The sequence below is a fragment of the Drosophila yakuba genome, chromosome 2R (assembly GCF_016746365.2).
Source record: "Drosophila yakuba strain Tai18E2 chromosome 2R, Prin_Dyak_Tai18E2_2.1, whole genome shotgun sequence".
Lineage (NCBI taxonomy): Eukaryota > Metazoa > Arthropoda > Insecta > Diptera > Drosophilidae > Drosophila > Drosophila yakuba.
The window spans coordinates 15058026-15085487 of NC_052528.2; the positions used below are offsets into that span (position 1 = coordinate 15058026).

At 44.6% G+C, this 27462-nt stretch overlaps 4 protein-coding genes across 14 annotated transcripts; 1 reads left to right on the forward strand and 3 right to left on the reverse strand.

Annotated features, from left to right (window-relative positions):
- Positions 1–33: 33 nt before the first annotated feature.
- On the reverse strand, positions 34–8752 carry LOC6530736 (inositol-pentakisphosphate 2-kinase). Of its 10 annotated transcripts, none has more exons than XM_039372154.2 (12): positions 8610–8752; positions 8300–8409; positions 7377–8150; positions 6695–6847; positions 5614–5714; positions 3802–4065; positions 3685–3743; positions 2631–2777; positions 1912–1969; positions 1001–1615; positions 312–544; positions 34–250 (listed from the first exon to the last, which is right to left on the reverse strand). In XM_039372154.2, exons 3-12 carry the CDS (start codon positions 7711–7713, stop codon positions 91–93), a joined length of 2127 nt encoding a protein of 708 aa, XP_039228088.1. In that variant the 5' UTR covers positions 7714–8150; positions 8300–8409; positions 8610–8752; the 3' UTR covers positions 34–90. The 10 variants fall into 10 exon arrangements, 9 of the variants coding, with proteins under 9 accessions (XP_039228088.1, XP_015051827.1, XP_015051829.1 ...); XM_015196341.2 differs by having other exon boundaries at positions 34–247; positions 7377–8237; XM_015196343.2 differs by having other exon boundaries at positions 7377–8237.
- Positions 8753–8824: 72 nt separating this feature from the next.
- LOC26534869 (daisho2) lies at positions 8825–9152 on the reverse strand. Its single transcript, XM_039372165.2, has 2 exons — positions 9024–9152; positions 8825–8959 (listed from the first exon to the last, which is right to left on the reverse strand). Exons 1-2 carry the CDS (start codon positions 9088–9090, stop codon positions 8886–8888), a joined length of 141 nt encoding a protein of 46 aa, XP_039228099.1. The 5' UTR covers positions 9091–9152; the 3' UTR covers positions 8825–8885.
- Positions 9153–10139: 987 nt separating this feature from the next.
- LOC6530737 (daisho1) lies at positions 10140–10516 on the forward strand. The gene is made up of 2 exons (XM_002091591.3): positions 10140–10299; positions 10384–10516. Exons 1-2 carry the CDS (start codon positions 10224–10226, stop codon positions 10434–10436), a joined length of 129 nt encoding a protein of 42 aa, XP_002091627.1. The 5' UTR covers positions 10140–10223; the 3' UTR covers positions 10437–10516.
- A 2050-nt stretch (positions 10517–12566) lies between these two features.
- Positions 12567–15671, reverse strand: LOC6530738 (carbonic anhydrase 6). Of its 2 annotated transcripts, none has more exons than XM_002091592.3 (2): positions 15522–15671; positions 12567–13543 (listed from the first exon to the last, which is right to left on the reverse strand). In XM_002091592.3, exon 2 carries the CDS (start codon positions 13483–13485, stop codon positions 12598–12600), a length of 888 nt encoding a protein of 295 aa, XP_002091628.1. In that variant the 5' UTR covers positions 13486–13543; positions 15522–15671; the 3' UTR covers positions 12567–12597. The 2 variants fall into 2 exon arrangements, with proteins under 2 accessions (XP_002091628.1, XP_015051826.1); XM_015196340.2 differs by having other exon boundaries at positions 12567–13563.
- Positions 15672–27462: the final 11791 nt, after the last annotated feature.

Sequence of the window (27462 nt, forward strand, 5' to 3'; positions counted from 1 at the left end):
TAAATTTGTATTGAAGAGGAAACTGTAGCACAGTTTTCAGAGCTACACAGTCGACGCATGCTGCTTTTAGTTGGGTGTAAAGTTTATTAATTAATTTAATGCTCGACGGCACTTTTCAATTTCACGTGTCTGCGCTATGAATTTATGAAAGTGACTGTCGGGCTTGGGATCCAAATCCAGGACGCAGAGCTTGGTTAGAAAGTGATGACCCAGCAGGGAGACGCACCAAGGCTGCAGTGCCGCATAGCTGCTGGGGATTGGGAATTCGATTAGCACGAGGAAGGCGGCATTGTGTGGATAGTACTACTTACCTCTGGTCAGCCGGGCGGCAATCGGTTTCGCATTTGATTTCGATTTCCTGAAACGTCAACATAATCGAGCAATCCAGCGCCGTGGCTCCGACCATATAAGCCTGCTCCTCATCCGGTTCCAATTCCGCCTCCTCTTCTGCTCCTTCGACGGCGGCCAAGAGACCCCGGAGCGAGTTGTAAGTGGGCCGGGAGTGGTCGGAGTAGCCGGACTGCCACATGAAGTCGAAGTGGCGCTGCAATTGCCAAGAATCGTTACTCGCACTGCACAAAGCCACTTGGCCGCCATCCATTGCCCATTTAGCCGCCACTCCGAGTGAACTTACAACGTTCTGCCCACCTGGGCATTTGGAAAAAATGAAGTCAAGGAAGTTCAGCCTTCTGGCCCAGATATTTGGATACTCTACAGATACGCCTTAACTTGCACAGCAGTAAGCTCAAGTAGCTTCAACACAGTATCGCACTGATTACAAAGTAGTTTAACTATCTATATACTATATATATTTTTAATAATCTGATAAGCCAGTCTTCTAAAAAGTTGGAAGTGCTCCACCTGTTAGGGCATCAGAAACCAACTCGTACTATCTGCAAATGCCAAGGTTCCTCGGGGGGCAGGAAAAATAAACAAAGCCAAACGGACAAAGACAGAGGAGCACAGTTTGGGCAGCTGTTTGATTGGTTGGTTGGCTTACCTTTACCAGCAATTGCAAATTCAAAATTTTTTGCAGCACACAATTTTTTGGTAAGCGCAATATTTCCGCTTTGCTGTCTTGTGATTGAGTTTGATTCGCAGGCTCATTCCGATTCAGTTTTTGGCTCTCATTCTGATTCACGTTCCGACTTGTCGTACTAGCAGCCTCAGCCTCAGCCTCAGCCCGAGTTTCCGGTTCCGTTTTTGTTTCCGTTCCAGCTGCACTTGCCACTGCCACTGCCACTGCCGTTGCCGTTGCCATTGCCAACACATTGCCGGACAGTTGGCTGCTGGTTGCTGCTCCTGCCATTGAGGTGGCTGCTGGTTTAGTGATTGTTGTTTCCATTCTGGCCACTTTTGTGTACCTTTGGGTCGTGGCTGTTGCAGCAGCTGCTCTTGTCCTCGTCGAGAATTGACCGGCAGTGACGACAGAGGCGGCCGCCCTGCCCCCCAATGGCAGGACAACATTAGCGGCGCCAATTCCACCAGCTCCTTCCTTTGTCTCCGTTGCTGCAATCGAAACGCGATTCTGATTCAGCTGCTCCAGCTCCGGCTCCGGTTGCTGCTTCTGCTTCTGGCTCTGATTGGAGCTCTCTGCTCGGTTGGATTCCGGGTCCTGCACGGAGAGAAATCGAGCCATAGACATAAGCTTCTTATTTCCACTTTAATGATATCACATAGTTTGTTCACTTTCAAGGGGAAATAACAGTTTTACAATTGAGCCAGCACTCAGATCAATAAATATAACCTAACATATACATATAGCTATATTTAAGAAGTAAGAAGTATTTAAGAAGGTTAAATTTATTTATTATCTATATCTATTCTGAACAGCATTATTGTGCTTAAACCTTGGTACATATGTATGACATATTTTAGTAGAACTGTGGCTATTTTTCCAGTGCGTCTTACCTCGTATTCCCTTAGCAGGCAGGCCACCAGCAAATGTTTTATAAGCACCATAATTTCACTGGAGAATTTCAGAGATTTTATGGCCATGGCGTTGGCGATGGCGATGGCGATGGCGTTGGCATTGGTTGAATTTTGTTTGTTAGCGTTTTCAATGCGCATTCCCATTTCGTGTGGTCGTTGTCGGCGTTGTCATCGTGGTGCCAAAAGGTGTTGAAGCGACACGGCCATGGAAAAACATAGTGAAAGAGCTGGGTTTGAGGAAAAGTTGAAAACCAGGTGGGGTGCAGAGGAGAGGAGGGGAGGAGAGGAGAGGAGGATGCAGCCCGGAAAATGGCGATGTTGGCATTTGGCACTCGAGAATTTGTGTTTGGCTGTTGCTTCTTGCATTATTTATTGAATATTTGCGTGTGGCCGAAACTGGTTCAGAGTTTGCTTCCGCTGCTCATGAAAATTTATGTCCGAAAGGGAGTGACTCGCATAGAAAGTAATTATAAGAGCTGTTTGAATGGCTCAAAGTGCTGTACAATTTGGCCCAAATGAATTGAATTGTTTGCCAGAGAAATGAAAGTCAAAGATACATTTTTCAAACACCAAAAAGTTCTCTCTGCCCATCTATGAAATCGCTAAGAATTATCATTCGAAGCGAGATTAGCCCACATTTGTATCTGATTTTCGGTATACAGGCAAGTCGAATTTATTGAAAAACACAACTGACTTACCCGGGAAAGACACGCGAGCTCAATTCATCGAAGGAAATCGAATTCGCGTGATCGCCATAAATTAAATTGCTGTTCTGAAACACACGTAAATTATTTTGCGGGCAGGCGAGAAGTGCATCCAAGGCATCGAGCATACGACTGGGTGTACTAAAAGCAGGGAAAAGAACCAATGAAAATACATCAGCGGACATGTCTCTTGTACAGTGTGGTCAATAACTATAGGGCGTATGAATGGTAAAGCTAAATCTGGACAAAATGATTTAAGTAAAGCTTAAAAGCTGAATCATCTGCAGTTAAGCATTGACTAAAAATGGAGTTACGATCAATAATGATTGACAAATACTTGAAATGCAATTTTACTAAGTTCAAATATAGCGATTATAAGTTGCGATTCCAGTTGAGCAGGCCATTCAGTTTCGTCGCGTGCTGTACGTATGAATATTACTTTTAAATCTTATGTATATGCATATGGGATATATGGAAGATGTTGCGCCCGAAACAAAGGCCAACGAATTGGCAACAATTTTCGAGGGGTCACGGGGCAAGAAGGCCGCCAGATCCATAAAATCCGGCGACGGAGTCCACGCAGTCCATGGAGTCCACGGCGGATGCGGAGCAAGCGGTAAACCGGAATGAAAGCGCAAGCAAATTGAATTTTGTGCACGGATGCACGCATGACTTGAAACAGCGGGCCGCAAATAAACGAATGAGTGGGGACTGGAGCTGTGCTGAGCCGGGCTGGGATTGCAATTGAAGTGGACCCAGGAACGTCCGGAGCATTCAGTGTCCAAAAGGATACAAAAAGATACAAGAAAGAGCAAAGTAAAAGCAAAAAGAGCTGGGCACTAAAGCAGAAGGAGTGGCAAACAGTAACCGAAAGTGTTGGAATTATGAAGCACGACAGGACACGCAAATGGAGCAGATTGAAATTTATGACTCGATGTTCGTGCCAAAGGAGCAGCCTTCAGCTGCCTGCTCCTCGTGCCGAGTGGCAAGGTGGACTCCTGGTTCCTGGTTGGTGACTGTTGGATGGTGGCTGGTTTCGCTGACATACCCAGAGAATAGTTCCAGCGGACAGTAGTGGCTCAAACGTTTGATTTTCTCATTGTGCAGCTGTCGAAGGTAGTAGTGAATGAGTAACTTAGACGACCTACGTCCCATCCTCACTCACCTTCAGCAGTTGCATGCTGCAAAAGCGACACCAGCACTTTTCCCGGGCCAAAGGTTCGTTCTCCGCCTGATTGTGGGGCGTCTCCTTTGGCTTTGTCACTGCCCCCGATGGCATTAAATCAAATAAATCGTTGACATCACTTGCCAACTGGAGCCAGCCTTGTTTGGGTTTTATTTCGATGGCATATGTATCGCCCAGACGACGGACAGCGCTCCTGTTTCTCGTCCTTCCAACTCCTGCTTCATCTCCTGTTGTGCCCTTTGCCTGCAAAATTATATCGTTTCGCTTATTTGCTCTCGCCTCTTTGCCTCTTTGCCTCTTTGCCACATTCCCCTGATCCCCCGATCCCGCGATTCCGATGAAATGGAGTAAAAGGAAGGTGCCGGCATGTCCTGCCATGAAATATTATGCCTGCCGTGTACCGCGAACTTTTGCACCGCCGTTGATGCCATTTTGACTTGAAAATGCAGCGACGAGCGCAGCACGAACAAAACAAAAAACAAGGGAAAAAAAAGGGAAGCAACCATCATGAATAAAGCTACCACGGTTTCGCATGGTTTGGGATCGGGGTCCTTGGCCAGGTTATCGCTGCTCCAGCTCCAGCTCCAGCTCCTGTTTCTGCTGCTGTTGTGACATAAAACAAAAGTTGTTGCGCTGATTGTATGATGAGTTATGAAGCCGACGGCCGGCACGGCATGGACGGAGTTCTCCATTCGCGCTTCCCAACTTGAAATTGAAAATTAACATTTAAAGCCGCAATTAAAGCGTTGTTCTCTTCTCCAGCGCTCACCTTTTTCACCTCATTTTTTCCGCCCGCAAGCCGCAATGCGCTCTGTGCGATGGAACACACACAATATGGCCTTAGTTATGGCCACGTTTTATATACATACATATGTACCACTTTCTATGGCCTCTTTTTTTGTTTTTTTTTTTTGAGCTGCCCCTGCTCCACTGGCTGTTTGTTTCCTTTGCTGGCAATTTTATTTCGGTCAATGCTTTGGCACCAAAGCCATAAATTCAATATGTACCCACCGAGCACGGCGAACAAATAGCCAAAAAATTGCAAAAAAAAAAATAGGGATTGCCGGGCGACAGATGATCGAATGGGGGTGTACCCTAAACTCATGTAAGGGGTGAGCAGCTGACCACCACGTGTGCCACCTACTAGCTAAGCTACCCAATGTAACGTGTGGGGTGTGTAATAAAACTTGCAGCTATGGCGGCACTTTCAAAGCAATTTCGGCATCTTTTATAACCGCACAAGTCCAAAAACCCAAAGCCCAGAACCCAGAATTCAGAACCCAAACGAAACGAATCGAAACGAATCGAATTGGCCAGTGGCTATTGGGTTGGGGCGCGTTGGCGGTCGCAAGTAACGCCAACAAAGTGTTTACACTGTTGCCCACTTTAATTCAAAACAAAGAACCGCTGATTTATGGGCCTCGACCAGGGTTTAGCTGCGAATTTGGATGGAGGGATGGAGATGGAGGTGGCACTGGTGGGTTTGTTAGCCGTCCGATGGCGCGGCACAAAGGCAAACTACGCCGCAGCTGGAGCTGTGGCACGGCGGCTGCTTTGGCTAACGTGTCCAGCACATATGGCCAAAAATGCCAATATTGTCCTTGTACGAAATACACAATTTATTTGGACAGCAGCAGCAGTAGCAGGAGCAGCAGGAGCAGCAGCCACACGACTCCGCCCAAACACAGCAGCCTCAGCATTCCGTTGCCAGGAGAAAGGCACAGCAGCAGGAGCAGGAGCATGAACAGGATCTATATCAAGGGCTGGAGCAGCTGACGACGACCAACTCACCTGTAAATTGGCAAGTAAAACATCGAACGTGGCAGGCAATTGGGTCACATCTGGCAGCAGCAGGCCGAATGGCCCCACAAATTCCTTATCCAGACGCGAAACTGCAACGGGTTGGAAAACACAGACACACAGGAGTGAATGGCGGAAAAGTCAGGAAAATTGGGCCATGCCATGACTGTATGGTATGGGATGAGATGGGATGGGATGGCCATAGCCGAATGAATGTAAAGTGCAAGCGCCAGCATCCGGCGATTATTGATATATAGACGCCGATGGCGGCTAGGTGGGTTAGGATGCGAAGGTGAATGATAAATCGCTGGCCAGCTCTGCAGCTCTGCAGTTCTGCAGCGGGCAGCCTGTTGCTGGCTGCCGGGCATAAGCCCGATTTTGATATATGGCCACGACTACGGCGTCCGCCACTAATCAGTCCCATGTGGACGGGCGGGCTGGTCCACAGCCACCAACTGAAACTGAAACTGAAACTGCGACTGCAACTAGAGCAAAAGGATCCCTCAACCCATCGTGGGAGTCAGTGAAAGGAACTGGCAGTGGGGTCACGGGATTGAGGGGTCGTGGGATGCGGCACTAAAACGCTCGTTTATGATTGATTGCAGTGGCTCTAAAAGGCTTTGGATGGCGGCCAGGACGAAAAGGGCGGCTGCAGCGCTATTGCAATCGCAAAGGCAAAGGCCAAAAGGGAGGCACTGCAGCAAAAGCTGCTCGCATACAAAATTTGCTACCACAGCGGGATGGCGCTAATATAAAAGGCCACAGTGAAGATCCGCTTGGAAAGGCTCCATCGGTGAATTGTTTTTCGCTTTAGCAAACCGTAACTACACCTGCACAGAAAATAAATAGGTTTAAAGTAACCTAATAACTTAGATTCGCGTAAAGGTACATCACAAGATGGTGATCATCTTGGTTAGAAAAATCTTCAGCTTGCTCCTTTTCCGTACCAAAAAAATCTGTGATATCATAGAATGCCCTTGTAATTAGTTTATGGGAATGTTTCTGTTTTTTGTGCACAAGCTTATGATGTAATAGCCAAATGAAGATAGTTATTTTTGCACAGTGCACTTACCCGGTCTCTGGTCGCGTATGTGCTCGTTTATCCAGAATCTATCGTCTTCCTTTGGTATGGCAACAATATCCGCTCCGCAGACAAACTCATTTCCTAATAGACGGCGCATTATCCCGATATAAGCCATAAAATCCGGCATTGTCAAGTCGCCAGCTGGAGATTGAGTCGGAGGTGGAGATGGAGGAGGAGGTGGAGGAGCACAAGGCAACATAGAAGGAGAGATGTGGATAAATGAAATAAACACATTTGATGCAATGGCCAAAAGATGCACAGAGAGATAGAGAGATACCCGAAAGGGCAAAGGGAAAAGGAAGTGGGTGGCGGTTGGCGGTGGGTCAAAATCCAACCAGGCAGGCAATAACCGGAGCACAATGCTCCAAGTGGCCGGGAGATGAAGCAGCAGCTTGTCTGGGTGTTTGAAGTTGCACGCAACCATTTCCGGTCCAACAAAAAAGGAAAGCTCCAGCGAGCCCAGCTAACAATAACAGGCTCTGCCTGGCACTTGGAGAAATATATGATAAACTGGGAAATTGTTTGTGTCTTTATACAACTCATATAACTATAGACAAGTTATTGAATTTAGTTGCAATTTAACAGCACATATTGTTAACAGTAAGTATACCTAGTACATGAACTAATTTCGAACACGAAGGATCCATTTTATCGGCTCGTGTATACGAACCTTTTTCAGTTGCGACACGCTGCCCTTCCGGCCGCGCAACCTCATCCGCCGGCTCATGCCGCTGGTGCGCCACCTGGCGCAGTCTGCTGGATATCATTTTTGGCAAACGTAAAACTTTTTTAAATTGCGGCAGGGCGAGCACCAAATTTGCATTACCCTCCGCCCGATAGATCAACTCAATTTGGCGCAGTTCCATCGCCGCGGGCAGATCCAGCAGGGCGTGCAGATTCTTGGCCATCCACTGGGGCTGCGGCTGTAGCTGAGCCCTAAGCTTTAGTTTTTGGCCCACTCCCATTTCCATTCCCGGGTAGCAGTCTCCTCCTCCTGCGGCTGTCATGGCCTGTGCGCGGGTGTTTCTGGTTCGTTGTCGTTGTCAAAATGCAACTGGCGCCGTCAGAGAGCGCCTTCTCCTTCTCCCGCTCCTCCAAACTCCGACCTCTAACGCCTGACCCCTTCTGCTCCGTCTGCTCGGTCTGCTTGGTATGCTTGGTCTGCGGCGCGCCAGTGTTGATGATTGCCGATTGTGGCTTGTTGTGGTCGAGTCCTGCGGCTTTACGATTGTTATTGTTTCTGTTTCTGCGGCTGCCGCTGCCGCTCCTTGCCACTTGCTCCTCTCTCCTCGCTCCTTGCTCCTCGCACCTTGCTCCTTGCTGCACCACCACTCCTCTCCTCTCGCTATTTGCGCTGTGGGCGCATTTATGCACATTTATTGACCGGCGATAAGATGCAGCAGCCGGGAAGTCGTCGCCGGTTTAAAAGTCAGCTCGCCAGGCGCTGATAAAATACGTAAATTGCACGTTTAAAGCGTTTTCAGTAAAGTACAAAGAAAATGTGCATGGAATACAGTTTGCAATTTAACACCTAAAAAAAGGGAGATATCCAGGTAAGTAAATGGGTTTTTTTTAATAAGCTAATTTACTTACAATTCTTTAGGTTCATGCGATGTCCTTTTGTATATTTTGGTATAAAGTCCTGGCAGGACAACATATGTTGCGTATTTTTAAATATTTGTCTTGGTTGCTTTTACATTCAACTACGGATATTTTTGAAAATATTTTAAAACATATTGATCTTTAAATGAAAGTTATATTCAAAGGAGACCATTTAAAGGGTCTTCCTTATTCTTGAATATAATTTTCAATTTTATTGTACTTATTCCTTCACTCTTTACAAATAAACACCATTTCTCAGCTTGCTTCAATCACTTGTCGCTGAAAATACACCACTATTTACCTGAAGCTGCATAAATCCCTCACAATTGTGTAGATTGTATGCCGGTTTTTAAACTAAAATTTATTTATGTTTTTCAAACAGCTGATCAGCTGAGATCACTTTCAGTGTGTGCACACCAGAACGGAAAATGTAGTAAATCTAGTATATTTGCCCAGTGTGACCCTTGCTCTCCAAGTGCGCGCACTTTTCAAATTTCAAGTGATAAACAATAAACGTAGCTTTTCTGCGTTAACACATTTTTATTTCCTTAATCAATTAATCAATTTGAGTTTCTTTTCAGTTTCTGCGAATATACTGCGAGCGATCAGTTTGAACCAACGTATGTCCGCCAGCATTAATGACTTGGGTGGCTATTACAAACGAAATGCTGATAAGTGAAAAACGATTTTTAAGATTGCATTTATATGTACTCACCAGCCTCCGCCGTTGACAAAGCCGCAATCAGCGCGAAGAAAAAACCGCAGATCTTCAGACAGTTCATGTTTACAGAGTGAATACAAATTCTACTTTGATTAGCGAACCGGGGAGACCGCGCTTATATACAGAACGCCAGCTGGGAGCTTTGAAAGTAGGAATTTCCAATGGGGGAACTAATTCCCCAGGGTCACGATCAGAAATAAAGCGCATCTGAGCTGAAAATGCGCTTGTAGCTGATACGAGGGAATACTACTAAATGCGTTGCCACGAGATAAAGGTTTTTTGAATTGTTGTAGGTGCGAATCAAATGCGAATCACAGAGCATCTTTGTTTAGCACCCTAGCAAAAATTATACTATATAATTTATAATAATAATAAGTAATTGTAATAAGTAATAGTGAGTGCACGCATATGTTTAATAAAAATATATATATTTATAAAACTTGATACATTTGTGTTATTATTTTTCAACCTGAAGTCGATTATTATTGTACTGCTTTATGTACGAATGCACTATAATAAAAATACTACTAATTATAATCAGTTAGATTACACGGAAAAAGCATTAAAATGAAATATCACTGAAAGTAGTTATTATATTATCGAAAGTTTGTATTAAGGTGAATTACTAAGCCCCCAAAAAAACTGAATTCTAATGTAAAATAAATCGATCTTGCCCTTTCACAACGACTAAGAAGTCGATGCCAAATGGGCGCTATGAATGAAAAACCTACAATTCTGGGGCAAAACCAGAGCGAATACAATGGGACTCTTTCATTGTTGCACATATAAAAACGACAGTTTCCGAGTAAAAACCATTAACGACCTTTTCCAGGAGAAACTCCTGGCAAACAAACCAAACTGGATTGCATACTGCGATGTTCGCAGTTCCAGATCCAGTTATTCTAATAGTCGAGTGTCAGTAGCCGGCATTAATTGAATTGCGTAGAAAATCCCGACAGGTTCTCGCTTCACCTGAATCGCATTGCATGAACGTGAACAACAAACAAACGAACCTCTGATTGACGAGCGAAGAGATTAAGCCGATCTTTTAACCTGTGCAATCCCCCAGCTTGGAATAGCCCAGATCTCAGGCTAATTGCAGTGCTATAAAAGAGCTCTGGAACTTTGATGGGGCATCAGTAGCTCACTTGTATTACCAAGTTAACCAACAACCAGCAAACCTCAGGAATCAACATGAAGTTCTTCCAAGCCGCCGCCCTTCTCTTGGCCATGCTCGCTGCCCTCGCCAACGCTGAGCCCGTTCCCCAACGTAAGTGTTAAGTTATAAATTAAAATAATAAATAATTATTAATATATTAAAATATTAATAATGATTTTATGCAACCTATCACAGCTGGAACCGTGCTCATCCAGACCGACAACACCCAGTACATCCGCACTGGTTAGGATTGGAGAACAATGTTGACCCCACACATTTGCCTACCCATTTGGACTTTTGAATAAAAACATTAAATTACCTAAACAAACTTTGCTTATTTACTACAATATTAATATCACTGATGATGTGGGAGTGATGTATAAAAGAATTATCACACCTTATAAATAAAATTCTGATGAGCAAGGTACAAAAGTGAAGTTGATTCATGTCAGTACAAATTTCGTCATCAAAAAGTAATAATATTCAAAAATCAAGTAATCTGATTATAAAATCAACTTTTATGATCAAACGTGGGGCATTATTATTTAAGCACGTGCAATATAATGTTGCAGCTAATCAAAAGTGGAAAAAACAACTGAATTCGTAAAGTCAAGAACCTTTTGAAGTTAATACTAGTTAATAAAGAATAATTTGAAATAACAGATAATTAAAAGCCTGCTGGTATACAATTCGCTGGAAAAAAGCACGTGTAAAAACAGGTATTTGTACAGTGTTTGAACTCCTCGATTGGAAGAGATTCGTAAACAAGTCTAGTGAGTGTTTGTCACGTGCCAATTACTGGTAATTATCATTATCATTAATAAAACAAACAAGCTGCAAGCTTCTCTGGATTTTTTCTGGAATATCAGTAGAGTGTGATTGACATCGACTCTGCTCTTGTCACAAATTCACACTCATCGCTTTCGAGCAGTCATGTGCAACTGGTAGTAACTTGTTATTTGTATCTAAATGGAAATTGTTTGCAACTTGTTTTAATTGCTCGACTTGCAAACTGCTTACGGCTAAGCGGCCAAGATGGGCAGAACTGGGCTAAATGGATGGCTGGATTTGCGATTTGAACTGCAGCGCCAGCCACTCGAGAACAACAGTTCATACTTATTTAAACAAATATACAAATATATATATATATGTATATATTTATATGGATAAGTGAACGATGCCTGGCGCAACTTGAAACAATTTGCCGAGCGAAAACTATTTGGTTGTCCTGTTGTAGCCACTGAAACCGCTCCTTTTGCTGGCCTATTGTTTTGCTTTCTGCGTTGTGCCACGCCCACCAGCAACGCCGCCTCTATATGGTTCGTTACGTCAACAATTATTTAAAACTTTCGCCGCAAGTATTTCCTTAGCTGGTTTTACGCCTGAAATAAATCGTAATGGGAGTTGCCAGTTGAAAATGTCTGCCGGCGACAAGGTATATATACATCCATACATATATATTTATATTCTGGCCTCCAGGACCTCTGCAGCCCAAGCTAATCCTTTTGATATTCGTGCGAAGGCATTCCTGGCTACGCAGGAACAATTTGCGCCGCTTTTGAAGTAGCCAACTATGCTGCCCTTCCATTTCAGTGGGGCTACTTTTTGCGGTGGAAGTGGGCGATGTTGGCCAAGTCAATAAGCGAGTACCTTCCTTCTCCAGATTCCCATCGCAACCCAACCCATTCCATCCATTTCATCCCATACCCAAATCCGGAATTTTGCGATTCGCTTTTGGGCCAAATCGTTCAGTTTCAGGTTGCCTCGCCAAAACCATTCAAAGTGATTTTCAGCGCAACTTTTAGCCAATCAGTATTTGATTCCCTCTTTTTTGGCCAGCGGGCGTTTATTGAAAATTAATTTCGAAAATTTTCGCAACTGTTTTAGCAATTGCAGCTGCAAGGCATACTCCGATTCTTTTTGCCCAGCCCCGAAACGAAATGAACAAATTCCCCAGTTTGGCTCGTGCCTGGCCAGGATTCTTCCCCTTTGCTTCCCCTATTGCTCCCCTCTGCTCCCCTTTGCTCCTCTTTGACTATTTGCCTGGCTGCACCTGCAGACAGTCGGTCAACAGGGCAACTAGCTGGCCAGCATTTGGACTCAAGCTCAAAGGCAGATGGACTGGCTGACTGACTGCTCATGGGGTGCGAATCACGAACCGAATTGCTTAACTGCTCCTCGAGAAGGAAGGACTCTTGAGCTCCCCGCATTTCCATGCACGTCGCACGGCATTAAAGTTTCAACTTGCAAAGGTAGTGCATGAAAAATCAGAGGTTTTATTTGTAACTGCTAGAAAAAGTTCAGTCTGCGTAACGAATTTGAGATTAATCCTTTACTTAACTGTTGACAAAGTTCCAAGTACTTAAAAGTAGTAGTAGTGATGGTTGTGATTTATTTATTAAGGATATATTAGAGATTAAGGTACACATTACGACTGCCCAAGGGCTGTTCCTGCCGACCATTGCTCCAGTTCGTGCTGCCATCCTTGCCGTACATCCCCTCAAAATGGGCCAACTGACGCGAGCTGATCGTGGAGATGGTCGGGTTGATCAGCCAGGTGGTGGGCAGCACGACGTCGCCATTGTCGTAGGTGCCGAGGTAGGAGTAGTGACCAGCTCCGAATGGCTGTAGTAGCGATTCCAAATGGAAGGGTGGCAGCTCAATCGAAGATCCTGGCCACAGGATCCACCTGAGCTGGTCGCAGATCTGCTTGAGTTGCTCGTTCTTCACGGAACTGAGCGCAAATAGGTAGGACAAGGTGAGGTACTCCAAGTTGCCCTTTAGTTGGTTGCATCGATGAAGGGCCTGCATCTCCAGGCAGAATTGCTGCTGGCCAATTGAGTGCTCGGATTTCAGGCTGCCCCACTTGAAGATCGCCTCCACAAAGTGGTATCTACCTAGCAACTCGGCTCCACTGAGATGAGGCATAAAGTTGATCGCCGTGTATATCCGCATGATCACAGTGCGTCCGTTGTTTTCCAGCACCGTCGCCATCGGAAGATCCTCGTAGTGCGTCCACTTCAAGGGCAGCCTTAGTTGCCTCCTGATCACTGTGTTCTTTGGTATATCAATTGGCGATGGCTGTCGGTCCAGCTTGGATTTGAGCCTCCGGTTGGCCAGTGTATTGACCACATCCCAAAAGATAGCTCTTCCTGAATGAACATTGAGGATAAAGGCAACGGCCATTGTGCAGCTGACCAGCATCATGATGAGCCTCGAATCCTCGGCCAGTTGCATTACCACGGCAAATGCTCTGATGAACTTCAGCCAAACAAAGTCAATTATCGGTAGCAACATTATGCAGTTGTGACAAGTTAATTGAAAATGTCGGTCAGCAGTCGGTGAAAGTGGATAACTATGGGATAAATCTGCGGTCTATATTCAAAGGCAAAGTTAATCCCTTTATTCATCTTCTATAAAATATTCTACTATATATATTAAAGGCAAGATGTGTTAGATGCGTGTGTTTAATGAATAGACTACAGATATAACTATGCCCACATGCTCGCCAGCACTTGAAGCTGGGAGAACTTAGAAATCACCTGGCAAACTGGCAAAGGCTTTGATTCAATGCTTTGTTTGGCCTCCCAATTAGATGCCCCATTGCTTGACCCACCTATTTATTAATTACTCAACGGACTGGAATCTGCCCAGAGCCCGTCACTTTGAGAAATCCATGCTGGGCACGAGCATAATCCAATCAAAACTTCGAGAATTGGCCGAGTCAGGTGCAGTACTCGAATGCCCGATGGTCGAATGGCCAGCCACTCGAAGTGGCTCGGATTATTAATTTGCAAGGATAGGTCAGTTACACTTCTAACTGGCACATTTACGACCGTGTGCGGACGCAGGCTCGGCTATGCCCAAGTTTTGTTGCCCCAGAGTGAGCCATTTCAGTTTCAGGGCTCATGAAATTGTGACCCCCACAGGCCATGAATGTGGTATCCTTTTGTTTGGGCCACCACGTTGGATGCACTGGAAGCGGTGAGCCATTAAGCAGATAGGCCCACGACAAGGACAGGGGACACACAACGATGTCGGTTTATGGGGCTTTGTGCCAGGACACTCAGCACACACACACACAAACACAGAGACACACACAGAGACACACAGGACTCAGGACTCACAGGCTGGGCAACTCGAATAAATACCTAGCAGAGGCAGAGACAGGACTTCTGGGTGCGGGCATCCCGGGTCCTGCATCCTGCCAAAGTTTTCGGCGCGTGCTTCATAAAATAGTCATAATGCATGTTTTTATGAAATATGAAGTGGCCAAAAAGTTGCTGCCCAAGCACAAACCCCACCGAAACCCCCAGCGTCTGCGTTGGCCTATTTGGTGCATAAGCCAAAACCAAAATGTAAATATTTTGCCATGTAATTATTTGTATACAGGACTCGAATTCGTCGCTTCATGTGCCTGTGCTTGTGTGTGTGTGTGAGCTTATGCAGAGTCTTAAATGTATTAGTGAGGCCATTAAAAGTTGCCAAGTCTCCAAGGAGAGCAAGCCGAAGAAGTGAAATTGCATTGGGATTTTGGTCTTGGCTTTGGCCCCCATAAAATAATCATCTATTGCCAGCAGCATCGTTGGCAGGAAGGATTTTCGAGTTTCGACCGTTTCCAAATGCCCGACAGGTTGTGCCCCAACCAGTTTATATATATATATATATATATATATATATATATTTTTTCCAGTTCCGCCAAAAAACGCTAAATACAAACAGGCTATTTTCTATTTCAGTACCTTAAACTGAACACATATTTTAAGCTTTCAAATTTAAATAGTGTTTCCCCCAATATTTGCCTATGTCCTTTACGGGTTCTTTCCTAGTACAAGCATCGTTTGTTGTGGTCATAGGTAAGTTTGTTTGCGAACAGGACACACAAACACACACACACAGCTTTTAAAGAGTCCTGGCCATGACAGGCTTATGGGTTTATGCTCAGCTGAAACGCTTTTACGGCGAACTGTGGCTACTGTCAATATTAACTGCTGCCCAGTAATTAAATTGAGACCATGGCAGGCGCACAAAAAGCGAACGAATATTATTGCCCCATGAGGCAGCTTTCGTTTACGTACTTTGTGATTGGCGTTTTTGTGGGGGGGAAGGTGGGAATGTGGGGCTGTGTTCGGTTCGTTTTGGCGATAACTTTTGACACGGCAATACACAAATATAGCTGCAGCCAGGCGAGTTGACATAAGTAGGAACATAATAACGAATTTATCGCCTCACTTATTTTCACTTGCCTGGGCAGCAGTACGCATATTGGAGCAACTTTTATCGCTGGCGAAAAAAAACTTTCCCGTTCGAGAGTAGTTACTTGCCTTACTTACCTTGCTCACTGCAATGGAATTAGCAAATCAATGCGATATCGTGGAATTCGGGTGCTTTGCAATTTTAGCCCGAAAAAATCGAATGAAAAATAGTGAAAGTTTCAACTGACAATAATTTCTTGGCTGCCTGAAAATCAGTTGGAAAAACTGACGAATTAAGCAAGGTTAGCTATGAAAATTTACATTAAGCTTTTCAAAACATTCTTGAAGTGCACCTCTTGAACTTTCGTGCTCGGTGTTTGATTAGCGTTTTGTCTCATTTCGCTTCCAACGAAAATGTCCTTGCTGCGGGGCCTTCAGTCGGCCGCATGGTATCCAATTTCAGCAGCAACGAGTTATTAATCCCGAAATCCGCCCTCCAATTCCATCGCAGCACCTCTCAATGAAATTGCTTGTTTACTTGGAATTATGTAAATTTCAGCGCAATCACAGAAGTGATGAGGCCAAATGACAAATACGCCCCCCATCCATCAAACTGAGCCACATTCATGGTATCCTTGTGTGTCCTGCAGATTTTGGCCATTCTGGCCAGTTGCATTGCAGCGCTGTAACTAAAATCCCCTTAAGTGCTTGCTTTGGTTGGAAATTGAAAAGAAATTATTATAACTTGTATTTGCATTTCGCTGGCCGGACTTTGGCGGATGAGTTGAGAAGGATTCCTCGGACGCCTCGGGCACTTTGGATGCCGAAAGTTTTCGTTTTGGGTTTCAGGTTTCGGTCTTTTTTAGGGCCAACAAAAGTCAAGGCATCGCAGCAAAGCGGAAAATGTATGCAGTGTACGTGGAGTGCAGTGCAGTGGAGAAATTTGACTTCCCTTTTCCCTTTTGCTGATAACTGCGATGGATCTGACTTCGTCCTTTCACAGGACTTGTTATTAAAAAACTTTCGCCGAGTGCGTCGCATGTTTGGTTCCGCAGCTACTCGGTTATTTTCCCACTTATTTTCTCTAGCTCGCCGGCGAAAGTTGAAGTTCAAAATTAAAAGGATTAGCGAATGGGACGGGGTAACCGGTGGCCCAAAAGCAACTTTGCAGTCTATTTAGTGCTACGGTTATTTTTTCGGCACGCAAATTTGGCCAGAAAGCTAAGTTTTTTGATTGCAAACTTTCAATGTGATTGCCGTGCATTTTTTTTTTTGCGTTGCTATGAAATGAAGATGACTGCAACTTATTGAAGGTCTCACCCAAGCAATTTTTTGCACCTTAAGTGGATCGGGGATTGTTCTGCCTGCTGCCAAATGAAATCTAATTCAATTTCTAATAATACCCCAATGAGAGTGGCGACATAACTTTGTCGAGACATGCTTTTCTGCTTTTGTGCTTTTGTGCTGCTCGAAACTTTGTACTTTCCATACCATACCATACCATATGTGTGTGTGTTTTTTGCTCTGGTCTCGACTCTCGAAATTGAAAAGCAAAACTTGGCCTGCAGTTGAGAAAATGGAAACTGCATTTGTATACAATGCATTCGAGCTGTCCAAAGTTCAGGGTCCTTCCGAGATCCCCCAGATCCTTTGGACTCTATGTGAGAGTGTGTGTGTGTCGCACCAAGCTGTCAACACATTGCCTTTGACTCGAGCTCCGGGATTCGAATCGAGCACTTCCTTTACCGCTCCCCCGGACCCTTTGTTGTTGTTTATCGGAGCGCAAAAGTTTGCGATGGAAGCTGCAAAGTTTCGGACAACTTTTCAACCTCCACCTCCGCTGTGAGCTGCTCCTTTGTGAGCTGCAGCAGCAAAAACTATTAAAAGTGTATCGAATCATTGGAGCTATGGCTATTCTCAAGCCGAGCTTATCGAATTACTCCTGCGACATGGCCGACCGAAGAGCTGAGCTAAGTGGCAACCGTGTTTATGCCACATTGGTGTTGCATTCGTCTATAAGGTCGCAAAGGAGTGGATAACAAATGTCACATTACTAAACTTTAAGCACAGTTTAGTAAAAATTAAAGTTACGTTTCAACTTTAATCTCTTCGTAAGCTTTAAAGTTTTTGCAAAGCAGTTTCAAAACTAATTTCCATTAGTCGATCAATTTGAATCTGTGCAAACATGATTGCCACATAATACACTTGCTTTGATATATACTCGTATAATTGAAAACCTTATCACCTTAAAGCAAGGTGAAGTTTCTTTGCTGTGCATAACTGACTGCAAATCAATGACAAGTGAAAAGGTACCAAATCCTGGCGCAAAGCATTCTGCCATCCAGCCAAGCCAACTAACTGACCCATCCTGCAGAGGGCAGTTATGCCGGGACACGACTCCAGCAGTTTGTGGATGACTCCCAGACAACTGCCATCCCGCATCCTGGAGATCCTGCAGTGTGAGCTATGCAGCAGAGTGGTGTGGCAAGGAACGGGAACGGTAAACTGGTCATGTCAATGGACGCAAAGTGTCCCTGTCTCTGTCTCTGTCCCTGTGCTACGTGACTGACATTAAGTATTGTCGGGGTCCTGCCTCTCGCTTTTTTTCCATCTTTTCGCTAGCCACGTTTATTACTCTTGCAAAAATCATGCAAATGTCCTGGCCAAAGGATGCCAAGCCAGCCCCCTTCCGTCCCTTTCCAGTCCGGCTTATGGTCGATTTTGAGCAAACCAAAGTGTCCTCTAATGGTAATGGGTCCTAAATGCGCCTTTCAACCTTGCCAGCCGTTGGATCCTCGGATCCTCTCTGGCCGTGGAGCATTCGGGAAGTGCCAAAGCGAAAATAATGTGTCAAAACATAAAAGGGGTCCAAAGAGACACTCAATTTGAGTGCCAGCCGTTGGAACAGCCGAGGTTCAGCAGTGAAGTGAAGTCTACAAAATGCTCCAGAGTGCCTGCAAGTGGTTATTCTTTATCCTTAAGGATATGATTACAGATTTGTCAGATTAAACACATAGTTTATGCTTAAAACTTTATTACTTGTGCTCCGTTTTGAGCAAATCTTGCCAGCAGTTTGCCAGCACGGTGCGATTAAAAATGTGCAAGCTAAAAAATCATGGAAATTTCGCTTTTGCAATCTGCGCCAATCAATTCGCAATCTTGGCCTCTTCCTTTCCTCTCACCCTCCCAGTCCAACATTTCCATTTCCCATTTCCAATCCCAACAAAATTTCATTTACATTTTATTCAACAATTCTCTCATTTTTTCTAGTGCAGTATTTTTTCCGCGAGCGGACTCTGTGCGATTTTCAATGAGGAAAACAAATAATTTTCCTACTTTCATTTGCAGCATTTGCTCTGGAGCTGATGGTTTTGCCATTCGCTTTACGATTGCCCTTGGCGGTTCACAGTGGGAATAGTGATCAATTGGCTAAGTATTTTCTAAGACTATTGCTAAAATATTGACTCAAGTTACTCATTGTGATAACATTTCTGGCAGTAGCCTTCAATTCGGAGATCCTGATCCAAACTTAGATGAATCCTTAGCCCGATTATAATACTAACCCCTGTGTGACATGGTGCACAAAAGCCATCAACAATTGACCTTCTAGTTTGTAACCACTTCATTAATCGCAGACTGATTGGAAACTTCTCCCATGGTGCAGTGGCTGTGACATTCCGATCCACTGCGGTGGATCCGCATCCACCGTGGAGTGCTTTTCTGCCCAGGACGACATCGCCAGTCGCTGGAATCCTTTGCTGCTGGTGGCATTAATATGCAAAGTATGATATGCTCTTGAGCTGCGATTTGTTGCACTCGATTGGGCGAGCTTAAATTTACATGCAAATATTGAAACGCAAGCCACGTGCCACACAGCGAATGGAGGTTTAGCAATGGGCAAGGACGAGGAGCAGGACGAGGACGAGGGGACAGGACAAATATTTGCAGTTCATTAATGTTGTGCTAGCGAGTGTCATTGAAATTGGATTTGTCAAATGTAATCGCATTATTATTTGAGCTATGTTCGCGGCACTGGAGCGGCATCCTCCAGCTACTTTATAGAACCACTCAGAAAAATCGTATAAACAAGCTACTTAAACCCTTTTTATGTGGAAAGGTAATGGGTGCTTCCTTGATATATCGTTCTTTCTAGAGAACTAGTGATGATCTCTGTGGCACATATTATAAAATATTACTTCTAAAACAAGTGTTTATTTGGCGTTGCTTCTCGACTTGAGCCCCCTAAAGTCGAAGGTGTATCTTTGACCCGTATTCGGAGTGCCTCTCCAGCACTCGCATTGCATTTCAATTAGGGCCACGTGTGTCCATCCCCCCATCCTGGCCCGCATGCTACGTTGTCCCCGGATGCGACCAAGTGGAAGTAGTCACCTGGCGGAGGAGCGCGTGCCTGGCCAAGTTAAGCGGCACACGACCTGCGGGCAGTGCAACAATTGTTACCTGTTGCCCGGGACACGTGTGCATTAATCCGTCCCGGGGGCGCAGAGTTGAAAAGGTGAAAAGGCTGGAAAGTCGGTGTAAAAGAGGTAACGTGCCGCGTTTTTTCCCACCCCTCCGGCGTTGACCTAATCCAAGGTGCGAAAATGCTATGGACTTGGAAAATATGCCCAGCATCAATGGATATTCATTCAAATGCCTGCCATGTGCCGCTCAGCCAGGGATTTGCATGGAATCTCGGTGGAAAGCATTTTGGATATGCCCGCTTGAAGTTATGCCGCATATAGAAATATATTAAAATATATCAGAAGGCATGCGAGGCATGCACTGGCTTTAAGGAGGCAAACATTAGATTGTTAGTAAGGAGGCGGAAGCTCATCAGGTAGCCAGGATGCACAGGATGTGCGTTGTTTTCCCGCCGAACAGCCTAACACAATCGGCCAGGTCCTAAGTTCTGGCCTTAACTGGTCAAAGTACGTGTAAATCCCCGGGCCCTAATGTGTTTCTCATGGCCCATTGAACGAGGCCTACACGCACGGCTAATAGGATTGCCGAAAACCCAGTGCACTGGACTTGGGCGTGAGTCAGAGGATCGTGGATGCAGTGGCATGAATGGAGCGGCCAGGACGAGGAAGTTGTCTAATCTGTGAGCGAACGCTCGCCTTACGCTTTTGTAGCTTACACTCGCATTTGCATTTGCATCTGAATGCAATTTTAATTATACAATGCCTCTGGCAGGTCCTGCACCGTATCTGCAACTTGTCTCTGTCTTTGTCCGTGATTGTGATTCTGTGTGTATGTGTGTGTATGTCCGTGTCTGTGTGTCGTTATCCTTATGTTTTATGCATGCGGCAACTGCGCGTTAACCGTTGCCGTTGCTGCCACTGCAGTTACCGGTTCCCAAAGTCGACCGTTTGCCGATCCTTGTCGTACCGCTGACCGGCTGCCTCTTCTCCAGTGTCGCGTATCCTGCGTCCTGCATCCTGCGTCCTTTGTCCTTTCGCCCGATTGCCCTTGCAAATGCATGCAAATTTAAACAGTGATTTCTGGCCATTCAATTGACATACAATTTTCCACTCACTTCCAGGGCCAGAAAGGCAGCCAGAAACCAGAAAGACAGATAGTGTTTGGCAGTGGATTTCCTAGGATATTATCCTTTAATAATATCCGTCCACTTTATTGCTATGAGCATTGGTGCATGCTTAAATAAATGTAATGTGTTTATTTTTATTTTAATTGCCAAACACAATGTTTGTGATCCTTTGTATCCTTGCTTATTATTGAAATTAAAGTATTTTTACAACAGGCAACTAAGCTTTAGAATTCATTTGAATTTTTCAATCATTTTTAAAGAGTTACACCTTTCACCTGAAATGCTTATACCCATCTAGGTAAAGTAAAGCAGAAGCTTAGCCAACACCACTCCTGCATATTCATATATCCTTGGGGAAGGAGTGGAGCTGAGTTGTAGCTGCGATAAAATGGGAAGCGTTAATCAAACGCTAATGAAAGTAAATCCTCCTTCGAGCGCTCAATTTGTTAGCCCAGGGCGGGGATTGAACCGGGGAAATAGTATTATAAAAATACACAACGGTAAACTTCGCTAATTACATCAGGAGTAGAACGCAGTCGTCGTCGAGCAGTAGAGCGCAAAATAAATTGCACCACCCACACACTCGCACTCAGACGATGCAAAGGATATGAAAGGATCTGCAGGTGGATGGTGGTTGGTGGTTGCTGGTTGGTGGGTGGTGTGTCAGGTGGGAGTAAGCCATAACTCGTTGGCGGGCGCAAGGACATGGCACACATGCGACACACGCAAGGACGTAATAGCGACAAGGACACCCTGGGCCACGCGACTGTGACACATTCACCCACTCGCTTTCCGTCCGGCAAACTCCACGATCAAACCTCGCTGGCTTGGCAAGGCATCAAACGCTTTAAAAAAACACGTATTTCAAGGAGGCGATGTGTTTCTTATTTCAAGGACAACAGTCAGCAGCACGGCTATTCAGATGTAAGCTAGGAGTTACTGGGGAAAACGTCTATGGCATATCGGGTAACCGGCGAAAGGGCACATTTGTTCGACCAAAAAGGAAGGGAAGTTTTCTTTTCTTTATAAAAGTTCCGACTTTTTCACTGATTCGCAAATTGGAATTTCAATTTTAGATCAACATTTGCCTTGAATTTCCTGGGAAAACACTGCATAATTTGCAATGCTAAGAAAGGGTTGTCCTAATGAAGAGAATGGATGGCCAGCCATGTCTTTTGAGTCCAGGATAAGAATTTCCTTAGTTGCACTGCCTGATTAATGATGGTTCCAATGGATCGAATTGGCTGAATGACTATGTGCATTGGTGGTGCATGTGGGAGGATGTGGCAGGATGTGGCAGGACGTGGCAGGACCTGGCTGCTTTGCGGTGTGCACTTAACCCACTGACAGGCGCAGTAGTAAAAACTTTTGAGCTCTGCTCCAATTTCTTCGGCAACTTTAAATGCGTTTTTTTTCATCGCCCTACCCTAGAAACTCTAAATTAGGGGAGTGCTGAAAGGGAAGTTGTGACATAAGCTAAATATTAATAATGTGTAAATATTAATTTGGCAAAACTGTATGCCATTGAATTAAATAATACTAATTTTAGACAATCAGCAATTTTAATCTGTTTTTTAAACAAGTTTTAGGGAATTTGCTGTCTTGGAAGACATTCAAGTACATTTATAAATACATATATAATTTTAAACTATATCTGGAAAATACATACAAGTTGCTTAGTCAGGATACAAACAGATTCGACCCCAAGGCTCTGTTTTTGTCCTGTTTCCAACGCTCCTTTTTTCATCTGGCAGAATTACTTTCGCAGTATTTTTCTTTGGCTGTTAATGCTGCGTAAGGATGTTGCCAGCCGAGTTGTTGCCGTTGCACCGAGTTGCTCTCAGTTGCTCTGTGTTGCTCTGTATTCATTATTTATACGCAGGTCCTGGCAGTCAGAGGCTTTTTGCATTGTGTCTGGGCTAATAAAAACGCAGCAGCATCAGCATCAGCAGTAGGAGCAAGTTGTATTTTCTAGTCGAATTGAATGCCTGCGGTTAGCTGCAGCGTCGTCTTCGCAGGACGCAGGAATTGCTCCTGGCCAGCAGGACTCTTCCTTGTTCTCTCCCCCTCACCCCGCGTGTTCGACTACGTGCAAAAAGTTTGTCCTCTGGTCAGCAGTGCGTTTTGACCACGTCCATGTCTGCATCTTGTGCCAAAGCCAATGAATTGAATTGTTGCCTTGTATTTTGTTTTTTTGCTCTACTCTCTGCTCTTCGCTATGTGCTTTTGTTTATGCAGGCGGAGCATAAATTTTCTATGGTTTTAGTTTGCGGAAAATTAATTTTTTGTTCTCTGTGTTTATGTATGCGTGTAAGGGAGCCTTCCTGCTTTTGCTGTATTTGCTTTTATTATATTTTATGTGCTGCACAGAGAATGAAATGAAAAGGCCAAGGGGAATGCGGATAGTTTGAGGAAAAACCGACTGCAAGTAAATTAAAGTTTTGCTTTGTTTGTCTGTCGGCTTAAATAGCCGGCAAAGTGTTTTCGTTGTCAGCTCAATTGGTCCGGAACGAGTCAAAGAAATTCACAAACAGAAAACCATTTCGAGTTAAACTAAACTACGGATGCAAATTAAATAAAACCAAAACATGCCTTCAAATAATTGACAGGAATCTTGAGCTATTCAAATGTTATGGAACTTCGCTTATTAGCCATTTGGCTTCAATTCAAGTGCGCTGTAATTAAAATGCAATTGTTCGCCGTCCTTTTGTGTGGCTAATGAGCAATTATGAGCCATCAATTGGCAGTGGCACACAAGCGGCCCAAGTTGCAAAAAACAAAGAAAATCCGCCAAAATGAACATTTTAAGTGGCTGCAAAGGACACGTGCACACACACACCTACGCTTCCCAAACAGCAGAGTTCAATATACCAGAAGTTATTTGGTTATTTCTTATTTAGAAATTGAAATATGCCGATGTGCTTTTTAACTGGTGGGTCAGTTAAGAAAAACGTTACAAAATATTTTCTTAACATAAACAGCTGCTTAATTCATACAATGCTTCTAGATTTCTGGACACTGCTGTCCGCATAAAAAGGCGCCTCCGCGCTGCAATTCAAAAAGCGGCGACAACTGTGAATGGCTTTTGTCGATGGCCCAAGTGGCACAGGTGGCAAGGTGGCACGGTTGTCGGGCAACAATCGCACGTGGGCTCTGGTTCTGGGCAGGAGTCGGTCTAATCGGAAGTGGTGATATCCTGGCCTCGTTTGGCTGCGCTGCTAACTTCCAACTTCCGTTGGAGGCCGGCGTTAACGGGCACATTAGGTGCATATGTGCGAATTTTCTAATTAAAATTTTTGGCAACTCATTTCCCGTTGCTGAGGCAGCGGCGAGGCAGGTGCAAATCGCATAATGGGTTGGCTGAGGCGTTAAAGCGAGTGAGAAATCAGTAGTTAACACCAGTTTCCGAGTGCTCTGGAAGGTGAAATTAAAATGCACGTGGAGAGCATCGTGGGGAACAATAAAAGACTGCGATAAACTATAATTGCAGGTGGCTCTCAATTGCGATAAGTACATCCTGCCAAATAGCAGGTAACTCAAGACATATGAGGTCACTAAAGTAAATGCGTAGATAGCTTTACTATATAAAACTTAAATCTTTTAACAAACTCTGGGAAACAATCGACTTTGAAGTGCTATAAAACAATAAATGGCGGGAGAGAAGGCGAAACTTACAACTAGTTTAGCATCTAAGAACATTTTCTTTTGGGATTGGAAGTATCAATTAGGAATTAGCGGGTTTAAAGCACAGTCTAAAGGATATAACATAATAACAGCTGCTCGGTGGTTTCTTCTATTGCCATAAAAGACATTAGAACAACGCTTAAATTAAATGCTCTTATGTGCCTTTGGGGACCGAGTCCTTGCCCACTATCTCACCGTCTCACACATGTACTTTGGATGGGGGGTCCTGTTCACCCAGTTGACTCAATGGAGTCAGATGCGTAGTTTCCTTAGGGTTAAGTGTTGGCCCTGCCACGCCTCCCGCCGCCCGCCCCTTTCTCCCTGCACCGATTTGGGCCCACAGCGAAAACGCTTTCGAATCGAGTGTGTAATTGGTTTTGTGGCCAATACACACACATACCCAGCAAACAGAAGCAGGCGACTTGGAAAGTGCAGTAAAATAGGACCTCCGTTTTCCAGGACATTCATTATGCATATGGGTGTGTGTGTTTGTCTACGGACAAGTGTGAGTGTGCAATTGTGTGTGCATGTGTGCAGACAAAAACACTTGAGTGCATCTATAAGGCGCTCTAATTAATTGTTAATGACTCATTTGGACGGATTATTAGTGCTGTAACGATTTGTAATGACGCCTAAAACACATCTCTCACTTGTGAATTATTAAATGCCACGTTGCATAATTCCATATGAATTATTCAGGCTGTCCTCGAATCAGCTGTACTGCCGATTACCACCGTCAATATAATTTGCATACATCCAAACAAAAAGGGATTGTGAGATAATTCATTTAATTACATGCCAAATGACGTTCGTGTCGGGAGTTTAAAGATGCGACGTCTTAAACACTTAAATGATATCTAACTGTGTTATAATTATCATAAACACCTAATTACAAACACATTTTTTGATGTTCTGCACAAATTTAGATTTTATTAAATTTTTAAATATATACATTTCACTTGATGCGCTGACCAAAGGGTTTTAATGATGTTCCTACCCTCAAGGATATCAAGTATACTTCCTTTCCTTTCCAGCTCTGTTCTTTTTGTTCCTTTCCTCAACTTGTACTCTTGATTCTTATCTAACTGTCAACACTTTTGCGGTAAATTAAATTAAATCATAATTTCAATTACCAGAAAATCGACCACAAAAGCGGCCAACGGTCATTACACTGGCCAAAAGAGCCCCCCCTTTTTTTTCCCAACCCACCCATCTGGCCATCCCGCTCAATTCATTAACACTTCAAAGTTTTCTGCCCCACTCAAAAGGGAATAGAAAGAGATGGGGCGATGTCGGGCGAAAGAGAGGGGGGATGGCACGCAACAACACTCGAGGCGTTCGTTAATTTGTTAGATGAACAACAAGCTGCTGTCGCATCTCTAAGGTTTTTGCGGGCAGACCTCCACTCCAAACATTTCCTACGGAAAAAATCTCACAGCCTCCGGGCAAACGGCAAACAATAAATAAGCGCAAAAGAGCAAGGGCTACTGTGCGAGTGGGATGGCGAGCTGTATGTACGTATATATAGAGCACACCACAACCGGAAGAAACTATTGTTCCGGAAAAGTATGCCCAGCTAGTTGCGGATGATGTTGGCTGCGCAAAAAAAAAGGCAAAAAAATGATTTCGCACAAACTTTTCTGTTTAGTCAATCATTTTAATTAAGTAATTTTTTTTCGCCTACTTGTCGTAAAAGTTTTAATAGACGGCCCAGCGCAATGGAGTCTCTCTAGCTTGTTGTTGGGGTGGTGAAAGAAGAAAAAAAACTCGTAACTGCATTTTGCGGTTAATTATAATGTTGGGCCTGATTACATTTGCCAAGTCTCTAGTTCCCCCGGCTGGTGACTTTCAGTTAATTGCCGAGATTTGAAGTTAGTTAAATGTGGACCAAGTTGCTGGCGCACAGTATAGCCCTGTTTTTCTCCCAAGACGAGTTTAGGTCATGAAAAGGCCATAAAAAAGTTTCTCGAAACTTTTATTGGCCGCTGATCAGACTGCGCCACCACTTTTGCACCTCTTCAGCCAGCGCTGGTTTGTTGCACTTTTCTGCCGGCCGTGTAATTAATTTAGTTTATACTTGAATCACAAGAATTTAAGTGAAATCAATGAATCCAGCTCCAGCTGCGGCAGAAGAAATCCGTGTTTTTCACTCAGCCACGGCGAACTATCTGCACCGCCCCGGAACTTCCGTACGCCGATGCTCGGGAAACTTTTAGTCCCGGCCACGAATCGAAGTTTAAGCCACCATCCACCACCCATCCAGGTGGATGCACCTTGCATGTTAAGTGCCGCCCACCATCGCCCATTTGTCCTGCAGGCATACGCTTGATTTCCTAACTAAGCACGCAAATGAAGCGTGTGCCCATCAAGGATGCGACTCCATCTCTCTGCGGTTGCACATGGCAGTTATACGAGTATGGCTGCGATGCGTATACGTATACGTATGTATGTATATATCCACCTGGCCAGACGGACCGACGCAACAAGGAGGAACAGGAATCGTGGCACGTGGAGACAACCGCAGAGCAGCGGCAAGGATATCGGAACTGGAGCGGGAGCAGTCAGGGAGCAGAGATGGGCCAAAGTGAACGGAGCTCAAGCCGTGTTTAATCGTGGAAATTATGCAATTGCCATGGACTGGGTCCCAGCTGGCACAGTGGTTGGAAACTAACCCAAAATCGAATGAATCCAGAAGACTAAGGATCCTCGCTCTTCGCTGACAGAACCCAATTATTTTCAGGATTTTATGTACCCTTAGCAGTATCAACATGAATTCTCTAACAAATCCATTTGTTGGGAAGCAGGAATGGCTGACCAAGACATCCTTTTTGGAGCAATCTCAGCAAA